This window comes from Lissotriton vulgaris, chromosome 9, assembly GCF_964263255.1.
Source record: "Lissotriton vulgaris chromosome 9, aLisVul1.2, whole genome shotgun sequence".
Taxonomy (NCBI): domain Eukaryota; kingdom Metazoa; phylum Chordata; class Amphibia; order Caudata; family Salamandridae; genus Lissotriton; species Lissotriton vulgaris.
This window is the reverse complement of record NC_141697.1, coordinates 837183793-837200710: the sequence shown is the minus strand read 5'-3', so window position 1 is coordinate 837200710 and position 16918 is coordinate 837183793. Positions and strand designations below refer to the sequence as shown.

The 16918-nt window shown below is 44.8% G+C and overlaps 1 protein-coding gene across 1 annotated transcript; it reads right to left on the bottom strand.

The window, feature by feature from the left end:
- Positions 1–11811: 11811 nt before the first annotated feature.
- Positions 11812–15082, bottom strand: RECK (reversion inducing cysteine rich protein with kazal motifs). Its single transcript, XM_086938573.1, has one exon. The coding sequence runs from the start codon at positions 14833–14835 to the stop codon at positions 11944–11946; it is 2892 nt and encodes a 963-aa protein (XP_086794699.1). The 5' UTR covers positions 14836–15082; the 3' UTR covers positions 11812–11943.
- Between the last annotated feature and the right edge of the window lie 1836 nt (positions 15083–16918).

The window sequence follows — 16918 nt, the reverse complement described above, 5'->3', positions numbered from 1 at the left end:
GCAAGTAAATTGCCAGAAGTCAGATGAGTAGGCCAGGAAGAACCAGCACAGCCAGAGGGATAAAAGATCTGCACTGGTGTCCGATAGTGTGTCCGAAAGAGATCTTTCAGGTGAGGAAGGACCTGGTCTTGCATGGGTTTTGGAATATTGCTTACAAAAGTCCTGGACAGCAGCAGGAGTGTCATAAAAGCTGGGTTTACTGTTCACATCCACTCTGAGCCTCCCAGGGTAGAGCATGCCATAAAGGAGCACTAACTTTCTGAGTGATGATTTGGCATCAATACATTTGCAGAGGGGATCTTGTACTATTTGCATAAAATCTGGGAATAAAGAGATTTTAGTACCCTGCCAACGCAGTGGACCAGTCTCACAGGCAAGTCTAAATACTATATCGCAATTGTGAAAATCGAGCAACCTGGCAATTAATGACCTAAGGAAGGCCCAGGTTGGGGCGTGTGAAGGTAAATGTAAATGTGTGCCATGGGAGCGATGTGCTCTTTCAGCCACAAAAGTGGTAGTGAAGTGTTGGCACCACAGGAGTTCAGAGAGTAAGTGTTCTACGACTAGGTCCATGCGGTCGGTGTTGATGGATTCCGCAGCATCAAGAATATGTAGATTATTTGGGCGCCCCCTTGCTTCCTGGTCTTCGTTCTTGATAGCAACATATTTCAAAAGCTTCTCAAAATTATCCAGACATTTGGTAATCTGATTCACCGCATCCATGATGCAAGAGAATCTCCCCTTAGCCGCATCCAGTCAGGCGGCGTGCTTGTCCAGGTATTTAGCCAGGTTATCGAGGCACCCGGTTAGGGCATAAAACCTGCCATCCGTGGCATGAAAGCCTGCCCTCAGTTCTAACATGATGATATCCATTCTGGCTCGGTTCTCGCGTCAGACCCATGGGTGCACCTCAATCCTCGACAGGCGCATTCTTCTGGGGATCCGAGGGTCAGGATTTATCAAACGCTAATTTCTGTTGTTTAGGGTCCCCACGAACCATTGCTGGTTTGGGAAGGAGGGTGGCAGGAGTGACGTATCTCAAAATGCCCTGTTAATGCAAGCTGAATCTCTGTGTGGAATTTGGAATTGTAGAAAAGATATCTTATGACACACGTCTGCACAGTAGTTAATAGAGATGTATTTGGTCTGCCATATTGCGGTGGTGTAGGTAAGTGTAGCCATCTAGAACAATATTGTATTTAACAGTTCAGTAGAGGGTGATCCATAATCAGGCAGCAGTATTCAGGTCAGAGGAATCCCCCCACTCAGTATGAAGGGGGTGGGCAGGACCAAACCACAAAGTGAAAGCTGGGGCCGTCAGGAAGGTCACAGCAGGCTGATGTACACTATAGTGGATCAGAGCAGTGGGATCGATCGTCAGATCGACAACCAGTAGTGCATTGCGCTCTAATGTGAAGCCACTTGCTCCCTTCTGTAGGTCTCTAAGCAGCTGCCCAAAGGTCAAACAAAACAATCTCTGTGCAGATGCAGAGGCCCACCCAGGTGACACATCGGCACCCGGAAGGACCAGCAGGTGCGTGGGTCGGTCCAATCTTAATTCTGGGCCATTCGGGGAGTGGCAGTCTGGCACTCGGGAGGTGGGGGTTGAAGGTAGTAATCACCGGTAGGGCCCGATGGCCCCAAACTCAGCTCTCCCGCGGCCCCTTTTGCTGCAGGGCCTTCTAGGTAGGCCGGGAGCAGGCTCATTCACAGTTACTTGTCGCAACTCTTCCCGCACTCCTGATGGCCCACATCTGTGGCAGGAGATCTTCCCTCAGCATCTGAAATGGTCGTGGGACATATAGGCGGGGATTATGGGCCCATATCGTGCTTTTCCAAGAGTGGTTCGCCAGAGCTCCAGACTCGTGTCGCTATTTTGGTAAGTGGTTCGCCACGCCAAACAAAAATGGTGACTTTTATTTCCAAGTTCATCAAAGACCCTAAAAAGGGTCTGGACCGCTCCTGGAGGGCCTGCCAGGATAAGACCCTGCATATCCTGGGGCCTCTCACAAAAATATTCAATAGGGCAGAGGCAGCCAAGGAGTCAAGTGAGCTGATTGATCCAGTTATTCAGTTCATAAGTCTTTATTTTCGAATATTTCATCATAAAAGACACAGACATGGAGATAAGAAACATCATAAAACACACATCAAGTTTAAAAAGCATTGAATTAGGGCTATATATGCACTTTAAACAATGTATACCAACAATAAAAGATGCTGATGCATAAGATATTACATCATGTAGTGGTATATAAAATGTAGTACCCTAAAAGATATAAACGAATCAGGACTGGACTGAACCAGCCCATGGCTTAGTGTTTAGCCCTAATGATCCACATCCAACCGAGGAATTTTACCACCGCAATTACCAATGGTTCCCTTGTGCCAGTCCTAAAGATCCTTAAAGCCTCTAGCCCCACTGTGTACCAATATTTTGACAAATAGGTTTGAGCCATTTTGTTCGAGGGGCTGAGTAGGCGGGACATACAAAAAATATGTGGCCGATTGATTCCTTTTGGTCAATACACCAAGGGCAATGTTCGTTCTCCTGACCCTTCCAGATTTTAGTAAACGTTCTTATTGGATGAGAACCGACCCTTAACTGATGGTATAACTTCCTATCACTAGACCTAGTGATGGTATCCCAGTAGTCTTCTAAAGATGGATCACGTTTGTGCTCAAGAAACATTCCTGACAGGGAAGAGGCATTTGACTGTGCAATGTATTTTTGTCGGACCGATCCCCAATATAGGTCTTTAAAGGCTTTTTTTTATGGAAAAGGGTTATTAGGGTTATTAACAGGATCTATCCACAGGTTGCCCAATCCCATATTCTCTAGAAGCATTCTTGCTTTTTTAAACCATAAGATGTTACCCGAACCCACAACAGATCTAACATCCAGGATTGCCTTGGCAAAGAGTGCAAGTTCGGGAGTAGTCCAGATCCTCCACCATAAAGCCACAGATTTATAGCGTGTCGTCCGCGAACATAAGTAGCGGAAATTTGATGCCACTCAAAGAGGGAGCATCAGTTGGAAAAGCTGAAAAGTACTGCACAACCCTGTTAATGAACAACAAAAACAAGGTTGGCGCTAGTACACACCCTTGTCTTACACCCCGGGACACTGCAAATCTCTTAGTGACCTGCCCTTGCTTTCCCCAGTGAACTTGTGCGAAGTTTGTTTCGTGTAGCTTGATCACTATATCCAGGAGCTCCTGGGGCATCCCCATACTACTTAGAGCCCCCCATAACTTGGCCCTGGGTACTAAGTCAAATGCTGACTTAAGATCAACGAAGGCGGCATAGATAGTCCCACCTCCCAAACTGACAACTCTCCAGTAAATCAACATAAACCTGAAGACCTGCTCGATGGTACTTATGCATGATCTAAACACTGCCTGTAAAGGAGACAGTACGTCCTCAAGCTCTATCCAGCTCTGTATTCTTGCCAAGACCATCTTTGCAACGATTTTCTGGATAGAGTCAATCAAGCTGATTGGTCGATAGTTCCCCGGAATGGCGCGATCCCCCTTCTTATATATTGGCAGGATCTCAGCTCCTTGCCCTGAATCCGGGATACATGCCCCCTTCACAATAGCATTTCCAAGAAATACAATATAGGGCACCCAGTTAGTTGGGTCATGTTTGAAGAGATCTGCTGGGATACAATCCAGTCCCGGGGCTTTTCCGCAAGGAACCTTTTCAGAGCCTCCTCGACATCTTTGCAGTTGAACGTTAGGACTTGATGAGAGAGCAGGGGACATATGTCATATGGAGAGCAGTCATTTTCCAAAACCAACCCTGACAACTGGGTCTCAAAATACTCAACCCAGTCCTCGGAAGAAACATGGTTTGCAGGAACTTGGGAATGGTGTGTATTTCCCCATTTAACTATATGCCAGAACGTTGTCACATGTTTCATCTTGCTAGCATCTAAGAGCTCCTGCCAATGTTGCTCATCCCAATCTTTTTTGGCACGATTTAGGACTTTACGATAATTAAGCCTAGCCTTCCTAATGTCTGACATGTTTTTCGACCTTATGGCTAGCGCCAGTAAGCCATAAGATTCACAGCATAATTTATTATACCATGATTTGCTGGAAACTTGGCATGTGGGTTGTAGGGGTTTGCTCGATTTGGAAAAGTGGGAATTTAGTCCCATAAATAATGATTCGTGTAGTGCAGTTATTTTCCCATTTATATCTTCCTGAGTTGGGAGCGAGCGCAGAACATCCAGAGACCGTATTACTTCCAGACGTATCTTTTCCAGAGCCCCAGGGTCATCGATGATCCTAGCCCAACGAACCCTGCGCAAGTCATTAGTGAGTAGGCAATCAGCGGTGACTATCTCAGTTTGATTGGTACTTTTGGGATCTCCATTTATTTGAAGACTCAATGAGAGCGGGTTATGATCACTCTCTTGGCGGTCCAGAATCATCATATCCTCTAGTATAGACCAGTACTCAATCTTGATGAGAATATAATCTATTTGACTTGTGTATATGCCATTGTCGAAGGTTGCCCTACCAATTTTGTCAGAGGCGGAACGCCCATTTGTTGCCCTGAAACCACGCTCCAGACAAAAACCCATCCACTGCAAGGCCGATTCTGTCCACTTCTTGATTGGCTTTAAGTCAAGGGGAGGAATATTCCACTGGACATCCTCCTCTACCAAGAGATTTTCCCCTTCGTGATTTAGAGGCTTGAACGAACAGTTAAGGTCCCCAGCTATTATCGAGTAACAATCAGACCTAACGGTATCAAAAAAGGTATCCAAATCTAGGAAGGTTGTGGAACCACGCCCTCCAGACTGTCCTCTGATATACACATTTACAATAACGATGTCTTGTTGGTCTGGCCGTTGCAGAGTTATGACAAGGATGTCCGGCCTATTTACTATGATTTCAAGTGGTCTGTAGTTGATTGATTGCCTAACCCAAATAGTTAGGCCCCCAGATGGTCTACCTTTTTTCCCTCTTACTGCCGCTTTGTGAAAGTTTAGGTACCCTGGGCGGTGGATAGGGTCCACAGCCCACGTTTCCTGGAAGATCAAGATGTCATATTCCTCCACTAATTCTGTCCACTCAACTATAGATGTTTTGCTCTTTAAACCTGCGTTGTTCCAGGAGACTAGTGTGAGCATGTGTTTTTCACTTGCTTGACTAGTCTGGTTGGGAACCTTGGCCTGTTGAATGTCCGTGGTAGTCACCCCACTCGTGCTAATACATCCACACTCAAGGGACCCAAAATCCATCCTCTTGGGCTCACCAGAATCCATACTGATACCCCCCGCTGTTCCACGGCACGATTTTCCCTAGGATTAATAAGGGTCTGACTATGCAGATGGATACCATCCAATGTGACATTCCCAGGGGATTCACTTATGCCATCAGAGACCGTAGGGTAATCTTTATTAAAGGTCTCTAGTCCTATGCCAGGTTCCTCATGGCTTATACTGCCTCTATTTGTTACCTTTCCCAGGCTTATGTTTTCATTTACCATATACCGATCCAAGGTAATGCCCTTGAAACTAGACCCCAGTCAATCCACCCCTCCAATCCAGAACATGTCTCATAACGATTAGACAGGGGGAGGCGGAACTCTTGCCAACATTCAATGTTTGATCTACTAAGTTTCATTTCTCGCCTATTTAATGGAGTGGGTATCGGGCCGGAAAATGAGCAGGGATAGAAATAACTCAAGTCAAAAGTTTGAATTCCACCCTCACCTCTAGTCCCTGTCCCATAGCATATGAACCTTACCACCCTGGGGTCCCTAAAATTCACAATTTTGTAGTCTCCCACTAGATCCTTCGTTCTGCGACCCAACCAACTCACCCTTCTTACATGTAGAATCTCTGCATTAGGGAAAGCTGGGAGCGATCTGTTCCTATTAAGCCAATAAATGACCTTATTTTTCAGCTCTCTATGGGTTTTCAGTTTATCATCTTGGATCCGGGAGACACCTGTGAATATTACCGTGTAACGTACGGACTCTGGGGGTAGATCAATACAGGGGAACTTCATTTTCCCACCCTCTTTACCTGATACATTATTCTCTTTATTATATATTTCTCCGGCCTGTTCAGAGGTTGCTAACTGTTTTCTAGCGTCCCTACCAATCACTTCTGCTCCCTCTCTACTATTTTGGGTTGTCTTTCTAGTTTCTGTGCAACTCTCAGGACAAATTGGATTTTGTCTTTCATTCGAACTTCTTACATTTTCTAGTGGGGTATCTATAGAAAAACTCTGTGGAACAGGGACCTCTCTTGGTTGTGTTGGCTGGCTGAACCCCTGTGTGCTCTCCACAGCTTTTCCCAATATATTAGAGTTAGCCGTTACAACTCTTTCTAACTTCCCCATGTTCTCATTTAGTAATTCTATCCTTTCTAGTAAGGGTAGCATCAGTGATTTCACTAACTGCTCTATTTTTTCCAGGAGGCCATCAGGAATTTGTTTAACCAATGATAAACGGTGTGGTTGCTGGGTATTCCGAATACTATGGTCGGTAGTAGGGGTTTGAAGATGCACAGTTGTGGGTAGCGAATGGGTTGGCGTAGTGGTTTTGGTAACTTTAGCGCATCTTCCCTTATGGGTACCTCCCCCACGCTTTCTTTTGCCAATTGTCGGTTGGGCTTTAATGCCTTCCCTAGGTTTTGGCTCAGTGTTTACATTATTGGTGGTTAGAATGGGGGTGCGTATTCAATTCTACCCGCTTATTTCCTGTGAATGATGTACTATCTTTAGTTGTATTTAATGAGGTACAAACAACAGACCCTTCAGACCCAGCCAACTCTGTACTATTTCCCAGACAAGTTTACCATTGGCTTGATGGATAGATGGCTGCTCTGCTGTTACAGCTGCCCTGATAGTGCCCAGTGATGATCACTTGGAAAGTAATGGTTCTAGTGATAGTCTTTTTTCAGTTAATGCTATCTCATGTTCTAATACGACTGCAGCTCTAGTTATAAACTGGTCTAGAGTTCCGGTGACTGACCCCCGGTAGTACCATGTGTAACCTTCCTCCCTTTCCCAGAACGAAGCGCCATTTTTTATTTTCACTAGGGGAAAATATTATAGATAGATGATGAGAGCGCTGCTATTCAGATATTCAATCAGATCTACAATGATACATACTAAAAGTAATAGGGTTTATAGGATAAAAATCGTAGAGTCTCACTTTTGTAGATCTCAGGTTAGTGGGTGGCCCAGCCCGGCCTCAATGGCCGTAGACGGCCCCGCCCTTGTCCCGGCTTCTCCCGGCGCGCGCCCGTGAGCGTTCCGCGCAGCGGTGGCCCCAACCAATTATATACGTACAGGCAGGGGGCGGGAAGAGGCACACAGCTGCACAAAGTTACGGGGCTGCTGGTCCTAGCAGTCCCGTCCCGTCATACCTCTCGTCGCACCAGAGTCCAGGGGCTGCTTCAACCAGCGGTAATAGGAAGATCCAGGAATCACCAGGGTCCAACAACAACTACTGCATGCGGTCCCCGCAAAGCGGGGGCCGCGAGTAGTTTTAAAGCGGCAGAAGCAGTCAGGTAGGGGTGGGAAGAGGCACACAGCTGCACAAAATTACGGGGCTGCTGGTCCGCGCAGTCCCGTCCCGTCCCGTCAGACCTCTCGTCGCACCAGAGTCCAGGGGCTGCTTCAGCCAGCGGTAATAGGAAGATCCAGGAATCACCAGGGTCCAACAACAATTACTGCGAGCGGCCCCCACGAAGCGGGGGCCGCGAGTAGTTTTAAAGCAGCAGAAGCAGTCAGTCAGGGGCGGGAAGAGGCACACAGCTGCACAAACTTACGGGGCTGCTGGTCCTCGCAGTCCCTTCCCGTCAGACCTCTCGATGCACCAGAGTCCAGGGGCTGCTTCAGCCAGCGGTAATAGGAAGATCCAGAAATCACCAGGGTCCAACAACAGCTACTGCGAGCAGCTCCCGCGAAGCGGGGGCAGCGAGTAGTTTTAAAGCGGCAGAAGCAGTCAGGCAGGGGTGGGAAGAGGCACACAGCTGCACAAATTTACGGGGCTGATGGTCCTCGCAGTCCTGTCCTGTCAGACCTCTAGTAGCACCAGAGTTCAGGGCCTGCTTCAGCCAGCGGTAATAGGAAGATCCAGGAATCACCAGGGTCCAACAACAGCTACTGCGAGCGGCACCCGCGAAGCGGGTGTCGCAAGTAGTTTGAAAGCGGCAGAAGCAGTCAGGCAGGGGCGGGAAGAGGCACACAGCTGCACAAAGTTACGGGGCTGCTGGTGCTCGCAGTCCCGTCCCGTCAGACCACTCGTCGCACCAGAGTCCAGGGGCTGCTTCAGCCAGTGGTAATAGGAAGATCCAGGAATCACCAGGGTCCAACAACAGCTACTGCGAGCGACACCCCAGTTATTCTCTCAGACTGAGTCCATAGAACTTATGTTCTCTGGGAAACGCAAATTGTGTGTTATCCCCTTATAAGCAATACTCTTAATTGATAAAAATGTATCCTAAATTTGGGGAGCTTGCCACTACAGAGCCGAAGCAGTGGCAGACCCTTTTAATAAAGAGCTCACAAAATTATTGATTACTTTTTCCTTGCTGGAAAAGCCCCACCATTCGTTCCAGAAGGTTTTTGACAGGTAGAAGAGGTAGAGGGCGCTCTTCCATCTGTGGACTTAACTCCAACCCCCACAAGTTCCAAACTCGCAGATCCTTGCAGTGGGAAGACAGAAAGAAGTACGGAGGGTTAAACCCATCTTTGGCAAAGGTTGTGGCAACAGAGGAGCCAACAACACCCCTGGGGGCGCTGGTGGTTAGCGATATCCCTTCTTTCCTACCAGAGCTGGGAGGCAGGGTACAATGGTTTCTGTGGATGTGAGCATCTCTCACGGAGGACGCATGAGTGTTGCAGACCATGCAGTGTTTTCACATAGAGGTCTATGGCACATCTGACAAAGTCAGGAACCCCGTCCTCTAGTCTTCTCTCAAAAAGGCATGCAAGTAGCCGACCAAGAGGTTCAGGAGTTACTACACAAAGGGGCGATGATGCCCTCTACCTGCCATCCTAGGAGGTTTTCTCAGCAACATATTCATGGTAGAAAAGAAGGACAAGGGTTATGTCCCGTCATCATTTTGCAAGAAAGGTACTTTCATCCGAGCTGTGGGCTTTGTCAGGAGTGCATACTTGCCCTTTTCTTGTTCACATTGTATGGGAAAGGGCTAGAGTCTGCGCTCTTAGCAGTTTCTGCCAACTGCCTTATGGTTGGCAACAGATTTCTCCCCATTTTATTATATGCGGATGACATGATCCTTACGGATCGAACCGCACATGGGTTGGGTTTGCTGTTGGCTAGGTATTCAACTTTTATGGGGCATCTTGACCTGTCTGTTACATTTTCAAAGTCATATGTATTGGTAGTGGGCCCCTAATAGACAAGTAGCAAGGCTTTTAAGATATCCAATTTTACCCTGAGCAAAGTTAAGGTGTTCCCCTATTTGGGTGTTTTATGTGAGGTTAATAATTGTTGAAAACTGTTGATCGAAGCAAAAAGATCAGAGTCTGTAAAAACTGTACCTTGTGTTTATGGATCTCTCTTCAACCTTTGACAATGTCAATAACACCAAATTATGGCTGATTCTTCTTCAACTGGGGTTAGATTTTGCTCTAGTGCATTTTCTTTTCTAATTTCATGAGAATCTAAAATAATTTGACCACTTCTTGAAATTTATAAGAATCAGTGGTTTCATATGACCCTATATTGTGCAGGGGCATAGGGCCTTGCTAATTATTCCACTTTGCAGTTGTTCTGCTTTGCAGATAAAGGAAAATCACTTTTGGAGATGCCTCCTCTTTGTATCTCCCTAATTTCATATGCCCTAAGAATTAGGGTTCCCTTATTTAGGAGATTTTGTAAAGTAGATTCCAATTGTGGCTATTGATTTGGCTAAACTCCGAAGCATCTCTGAACCAAATTATAATGAGAAACTGTCTATGAAGTAAACAGTCAACTTAAAATCCTGTGATTTGCTTATGGTCAACACAGCCTTGTGGTGTTGGGGCGGCCGTCCCCTTTTGACATCCTGTCCTCTGTTTGTGCAAAGGATAAAAAAACTTGTAAAACTTTTGTTTCTGGTAAGACCATGTCTTCTGAGAGAAGAAGTGGAGGTATGCCAGCCCAATGTAAATTTAAATGCTCCCTTAAAAACGTTCTTTCATTTGAAGCCTAGTCTGTCGTATCTTGCCAATGGCATAGGGCCATTTTCTTTAGTTTTTCGCACTCCTAGACATTTGGTCATTTTTTTACAAGGGCGATACAGCAATTCTAGTGTGTGTATTTGTCCAGGTGATGGTGTGTCAGTTATTTGCCTTCTGCAATACATCCTTTTTTCGCAAATTTCATATAAAACTTTTACTAAAGTTTTTAATTCCACTTTTTAGAATATTATAAGTTTAGCAAGTGCAGAGTAGCTCTAAGTTTTTTATAGTTATTAAAATGATGATGAGGTATGTTTCGGGTGAGATCTTTTCTTAATTCAGCTGTTTATTGTTGGAACTTAATGGCTTTATAAGTATTGTTATTCGTTTTTTTAATTGTTTATATTATGTATATATGCTTTCTATGTATTATTAAATTTGTCATTTTGTGTTTATGCATTTTTGTGTACGTCTCTGACATTCAAAGAGAGTTGACAGACTGAACTGAACACTATTACCGATATCAGAGAGGACCTCCTGATCAAAAAAGATGATCATCATTAAGAAGCATTAGTTTGATTTGATCTAGTAGACCAAAGAATACTACTGAAAAGATTGCAAGAGTGGATTGGAACCACTGACATGCCGTTGATAGGATCCAGTTTAGGTGACAAGCCTTTTCTTGACAATCAGAGCAATTTAATTCTGTTAAGTATATCGAAAGAAAAAATCAGGTGCATGGTTCAATCAATCAATCAATTAATAAGGGAATTGTAAGCACACCTCTCACCCGTGAGGGTATCAGGGTGCGGGGGGAGTAGCAGCTCCGATCAGTCAAAGAGCCAGGTTTTGAGAGCCTTCCTGAAGGTGTTCAGGGAGAGGGCAGGTCTGATGCCGATGGGGAGCTCGTTCCAGGTCTTGGATGGTTGAACAGGGCTCATTCCTATCAACACTACTCTTCAATATATATCTACACCCACTGGGCTTATTAATCAACCAGACAATCTGTAATTTTAGATGTACGTGGACTTTGATCTAGGTCAGGTGTCAAGAGGTTTCATGACAATCTGAGCCATTTAATCAGAATAAAGTTGGTTAATCCATGTGTATGAACATCACTTGCATGGTTGAACAGGACTCATTGTTAACAACATTACCTTTGCTCATTGGGTTTATTAATTAATTACGAAACCCATCTGCAAATTCAAATGCACATGATCATCCTGGATAATGCCACATTATCTTCGAGTCTCCCCTTTCCCTTACTCCAATTGACCTGTACCCAAAACACTAGCACAAACTAAAAATAAATCACCTCGAAAAATACCTAAACCGAATACAACAAATAATAAAAATCACCTCGAAAAATACCTAAACCGAATACAACAAATAATAAAAATGTAACTCCTCCATCCATTTTTGAAAAATTGCATAGTCCTCCAAATTGACAAGAATGCAGCAAGTTGCACTTGGTCAAACACAATTGCATAGTTAGTAAAAGAATGAATAATCAGAGGCAAAATGCTTGGTTTCCTTTTGTTCTAAAATGTGCATATTCCTCGGTAAATGCCCTTGAAATGCTTTTATTTATCCTACCCATCCCGTTAATATGTAATATAATATATAGGCATCAAGCAACAGCCGCATATAAGCAATTAAATTTTTATTTATATAAATACAAAGCTGTACATATGAAATTTTAAATCAATCAAAAAGTCATTTAAATGCACCCTGAATGCAATATGCATTCCAGGTGTTCATCATTCATTTTCACTGGACACTAAATATAACATAATAGTTTTGGGACAACCATAATCAGACTGCAGAAAATATGCAACAAATGGATTGTACTATCACTAGATGAAGACACAGTGAACGAGACTTGGACCTGTGACCTTATAAGTGCAGAGAGTGGCACATGAGATGCTAAATTTGGGCTGTCAGTGTTAATGAGCGAGTCAATTTTTTCTGCCTCTTTATTGCAGGCCTCTACCTGCAGTTGTTTAGGATTTTTATCAGTAGGTATGATGAGAACCACAATTTCAGATTCTATGCTTAAATATCCAAAAACATCACATTGTGGTACTGAAATGTGTAGGCGTATTTTTTGGATTATGTCAAAGGTAGTTATTGGCTCTTTGTTTATTTTAGCAAATGTGTCTAACCTTGCCTTATCAAATAAAATCCTCAGCATTCCAGCACACAACGGACAGCAGGCTCCTGGAGAGAATACTGGTTTGCACACAGTGGCTGCTACAGGTGGACACTTAACAGACATACATTCAGTGGGAAAAGCAGAATCTGAAAGAATTCCGATATCCTGACATGGACCAAAGTAATCCACAGCCACCCGATCAGAGTAGGCCGCACATACATTGTTATATGTTTCACCATTGTTTCCACATACAAGTTCTGTGGATTTGCAGAAGGGCTGACAAGAACCTTTGTATGATAAATGTTTTCCTCTTTGGTGCAATGTGCAGATATTGCTATGATCCACATTTTCAGTATCACAGACTGGGTCACGTATCTGGTCACAGTACCCTGGTCTCGACACACATTCATGTTGGTTACAGCCAAACTTTTCAAAACTGGTGAGGCAAACCTGTCGCTTTGGAATACATCTTAGACTTTTGGGGCATGGGTTTGGAGTACAAGGATCCTTAGATGCACATAATCCAAATTCAAACTGATTGTCTGCCAGTCCAACACATCTGGCTATACAGGCACTTGGATAGGAACGGCCATTTTTCCCACAGACGGGAACAAATTGATCAGGACAGTTACAAGGTAAACCTGTAAACATATGACCATCTTCTGAGAGGTTTTCATTTACACACTGACGAGTGGAACATAATAATTGGCCAGAAATGCAGGAACATACATTGCAGTCTGTCTGAAAAGAAGACCCGTGATTTAATCTTTGGCCCCCAATAATGCATGACTTCTGAAGATCCACACAATGCATTTCCAAGCAGTTTTCTAACTGTCCACTTTGTCCACATGTGCAAATTTTGTAGCAGCCAACTTCGCCCGTTGAAACTGGAACTTGAATTAGTGTACCTTGGCGAACAAGAAAGTCTGATGCTTCTCCCAATTTGCAACCAGGAACGCAAAAATGAGGAAGACAGTTTTCCTCAAGATGGCATCCTTTTCTGTTTACTTCACAGAGCTCATTAGCCATACACGGATTTGGGTTACACGGATGAGTAATATCCTCCACAACCTGATCTAATGAACTTGATTTGAGGTATGCAGCTAATGGAATGCAGTTATTGGGGTCATCAACAGGTGACAGAAGATCACAGATGCTTTCTGCTGTGTGTCCCTCTGGGAATGCATCCTGGTCGCCACACTTAATGAGAATGTCAACACAATCTGACTTGCAAATCAGGCTTCCTCTTGATTTACTATGACAAGGTTTAATTTGCAAGGTGCATGCAATAGCCTTCCACATTTCAGGTTCACAATGTTTAATATCTAGAACAGGAATATTCATAAAGGGCATTTTAATGCTTCCTTTCTCCCAAAGCTTCATGTCATTCATGGCACCCTGGTCTGACTGCGGATTGCAGCTTCTAAATAATTCTGTTGGTCGGTTATTGAAATTAGTGCAGTAAGATAGATTTCTACAACCAAGCTGACACGGTTCCCGCACATCCGCTAAGCAAGTCAACATGAACACTTCTGCTGGATTATACTCACAAAAACGATCAAATTCTTGCCAACTTTGTGTGCTTCCCCAACTCGTGCTGAATAGTTTAGTGCACAGTTCCCTACAAGTGGATGTATTTGCTTTAGAACAACAATGCAATTTGGCGCCATCAAGCCCAGTTGAAGGTGGAGCGCGCACAGTTACTCCAAGATGAACGGATCTGGAACTTTCAAGAAAACATTGCCAGAGAGGATCCTGGGGCAAAGGCTGCGTCTTACAACCTTCAATCAGACCGTCCACAATTTCAAGCTCGGTTTTCTTTGACATCAGAATCTTTCTACAGGTAATTTGGCAAGAGTAATCCTCTGCTCTGTCGCAACAATGCAGGCTATCAGTTGGATTTTTCACTGGGTAAGAGTGCGTGTAGTTGTTCACACAGTGGATTAGCTGAGGGCTAATAGAAGCGCAAAAGTTTTCAACTGCTTTGATCTGTGAAGGACTCGGAGAGGAGTCTGTACGAAATATTGCCTGACAGTATTCTCTGCAATTGGTGTTACGGCCTGCATAACTGCAGCACACCGAGCCGATTTCATTTTTGTTAATGCATGCAAAGAGCGTAGTCTCGTACTCTTTCCTGCAAGATTTTGAAATGTCATACATTGTAGAGGCCTGTTTGCATGCACTTCGGCATTCAGCTGCAACGGCTAGTTCACAGCATCCCAAGCCGACCCAACCATCAGACTTCTGAGACCCCCAGGGTAAGGATGAATTCATGCACACCCAAACCTCTGACATAGACGCTGGGCAATATTCGGGCGCTCGTTGCAAAAGATACTTCAGGCGGGATTCACTTTTTGAAGAGACAATCTGTTCACAAACATCCTGGCACATCGGGTTCTCCTTTGCATTGCTACAGCATGAGGTATGTACAGCGGCGGAGAGCACCCCTGAGGCCGACAGCAGCAGCAGCAACGCCACCGTCGGCGAGGCAGTAGGGGGCACTGCCGCTACCTCCATGAGAGCGTCGCTTCCAGGCTCAGGACTGCGCCCGTTGTCTTCGGTAAGTGTTCTGAAAGTCCCGGGAAACGCTGTGCTTAGGAGAATCCCGTTTTTGTCGTGTTTGTGCCGCCTGCATTCACCCGGTTTCAAGAAGGTCCCAGCAACGGCTATGTTCTGAATCTAACCCGCTATGTTTACAGCCTTAGAGCGATGTGGTTAATTCTCCGCCCTCCCTGCTCCGCCTCTAAGCTGTACAGCAACCCCCGCCCCAAAAGCCGTCCACTCCGGCCCGCTGATCTTGAGGAAGTGACAAACTGGGGGCTGAACAGGAGGCTGCTCTACACTGCATCATTTAGAGTCGAGGGAGGGACTTTAGCCGTTAAAAAAATATATAGTGAACGCAGCGGAAACATATGGGGTGTGGTAGCTTTTGTTTCAGGGATTTTTGTAGTCATCGCCAGTTTGCCGGGCATTGTATCGAATTCCATGAGACTTGGCTTAGAAGAAAATCGGAATTGTTTACTTCTAATACCAGAACTGGTCGGTCTGCTGCCATCCCCCTCTTCTCTTCAATCCGAGTATTTATTTATTTATTTATGCGTTTTTATATAGCGCGGACTTTACCCGAAGGTGTCAGAGCGCTTCACAATAGGAACAGTGATCATACATGAGGAGAAAATTACAAGTGAACAAATTACAAAAGCAAACGTTAAGTTACATGAGGCAAAAGTGACAATAGTGAGCAACACAAAATACAAGAGGTAGCAAACGGTACATTATAGGAGGAAGAAGTGATATGTGTGCAGGTTACAAAAGCGTACAAAGAACAAGTGAGGAATAATACTGCAATAAATGGCAGGCACTCAACCACTAGAAAAAACGTTACGTAGGCAAAGGTGGCTCTTGTGCAAGTATCTAAAGCAAACAAAATGTGAGAGGTAGCAAACAGTGTGTTACAAGAGAAAAGTGACATGTGCATGTTACAAACGAGTACCAAACACAGGTAGAAGGATAATACTGCACTAAATGGCAGAACACACTGGGAAGGCACCTCCATAGTCATGGAGAATAGAATTTTCAATAATGGGAGGTCTTCCTTCAGATAATAGAGAGGGCGTGAATTAAATTTGGAGGTGTCTTTGGAGGAGGAGAACTTTGAGGTCCGTTTGAAGGCCTGGGTGGAGGTGGTGGTCCGGAGCTGAGGCGGAAGTGAGTTCCAGATTCTCACCGCGTTGCCTGAAAAGGATTGGGCCATCGATCTTTCCTACTCCACTTTTCCCCACTTCACTCAGCTTTACTCCACATCACTCTGCTTTACTCTACATCAATTCATGCTACTCTGCTTTACTCCACTCCACACCACTCTGTGCCACTGCTTTTACTCCACACTACTGTGCTTTACTCGACTCGACTCTGCTTTAATCTACTTTACACCACACCACTCCACTCCGCTCAACGCCACTGTTTTTATTCCACTCTACTCGGCATTATTCCACTCCACTACGCTCAACACCACTCTGCATTGCTCCACACCACTCCACTCAAAGCCACTCTGCTTTACTCCACTCTGCTTTACTCCACACCACTCTGCTTTGCTCCACACCACTCTGCTTTACTGCACACCACTCCACGTCCCTCTGCTTTACTACACTCCACTCAACGCCATTCTGCTTTACTCCACTCTGCTTTGCTCCACACTGCTTTACTCCACTTCACTCTGCTTTTCTCCACACCACTCTGCTTTTCTCCACACCACTCCACTCAGTGCCACTCTTCTTACTCCTCATTCCATAACACATAGGTAAAAGACATTGCCATTTATAATAGCTCTAACCAGGGCTTTAAGTGAGCCAGGTCCTGTCGGTGCTCAGCAGTTCTTAAAAGCAGGTGCAGAGACGGGTCCCTATTGGGCTCTCCAGTTTTACCCTCAGGGTAAAAAACAAAAAACTTAGCTTTGCAATAGTACCACCCATCACTGCTTTTGATGTCACTTCAAAGAAACATATTTTTCAGCTTTATGTAACACAAACTTGGAGCGCTTTATATGAGCACCACTTACATTACATTAGGACATTTTCATGTTTTGAATCACAGGATGTTG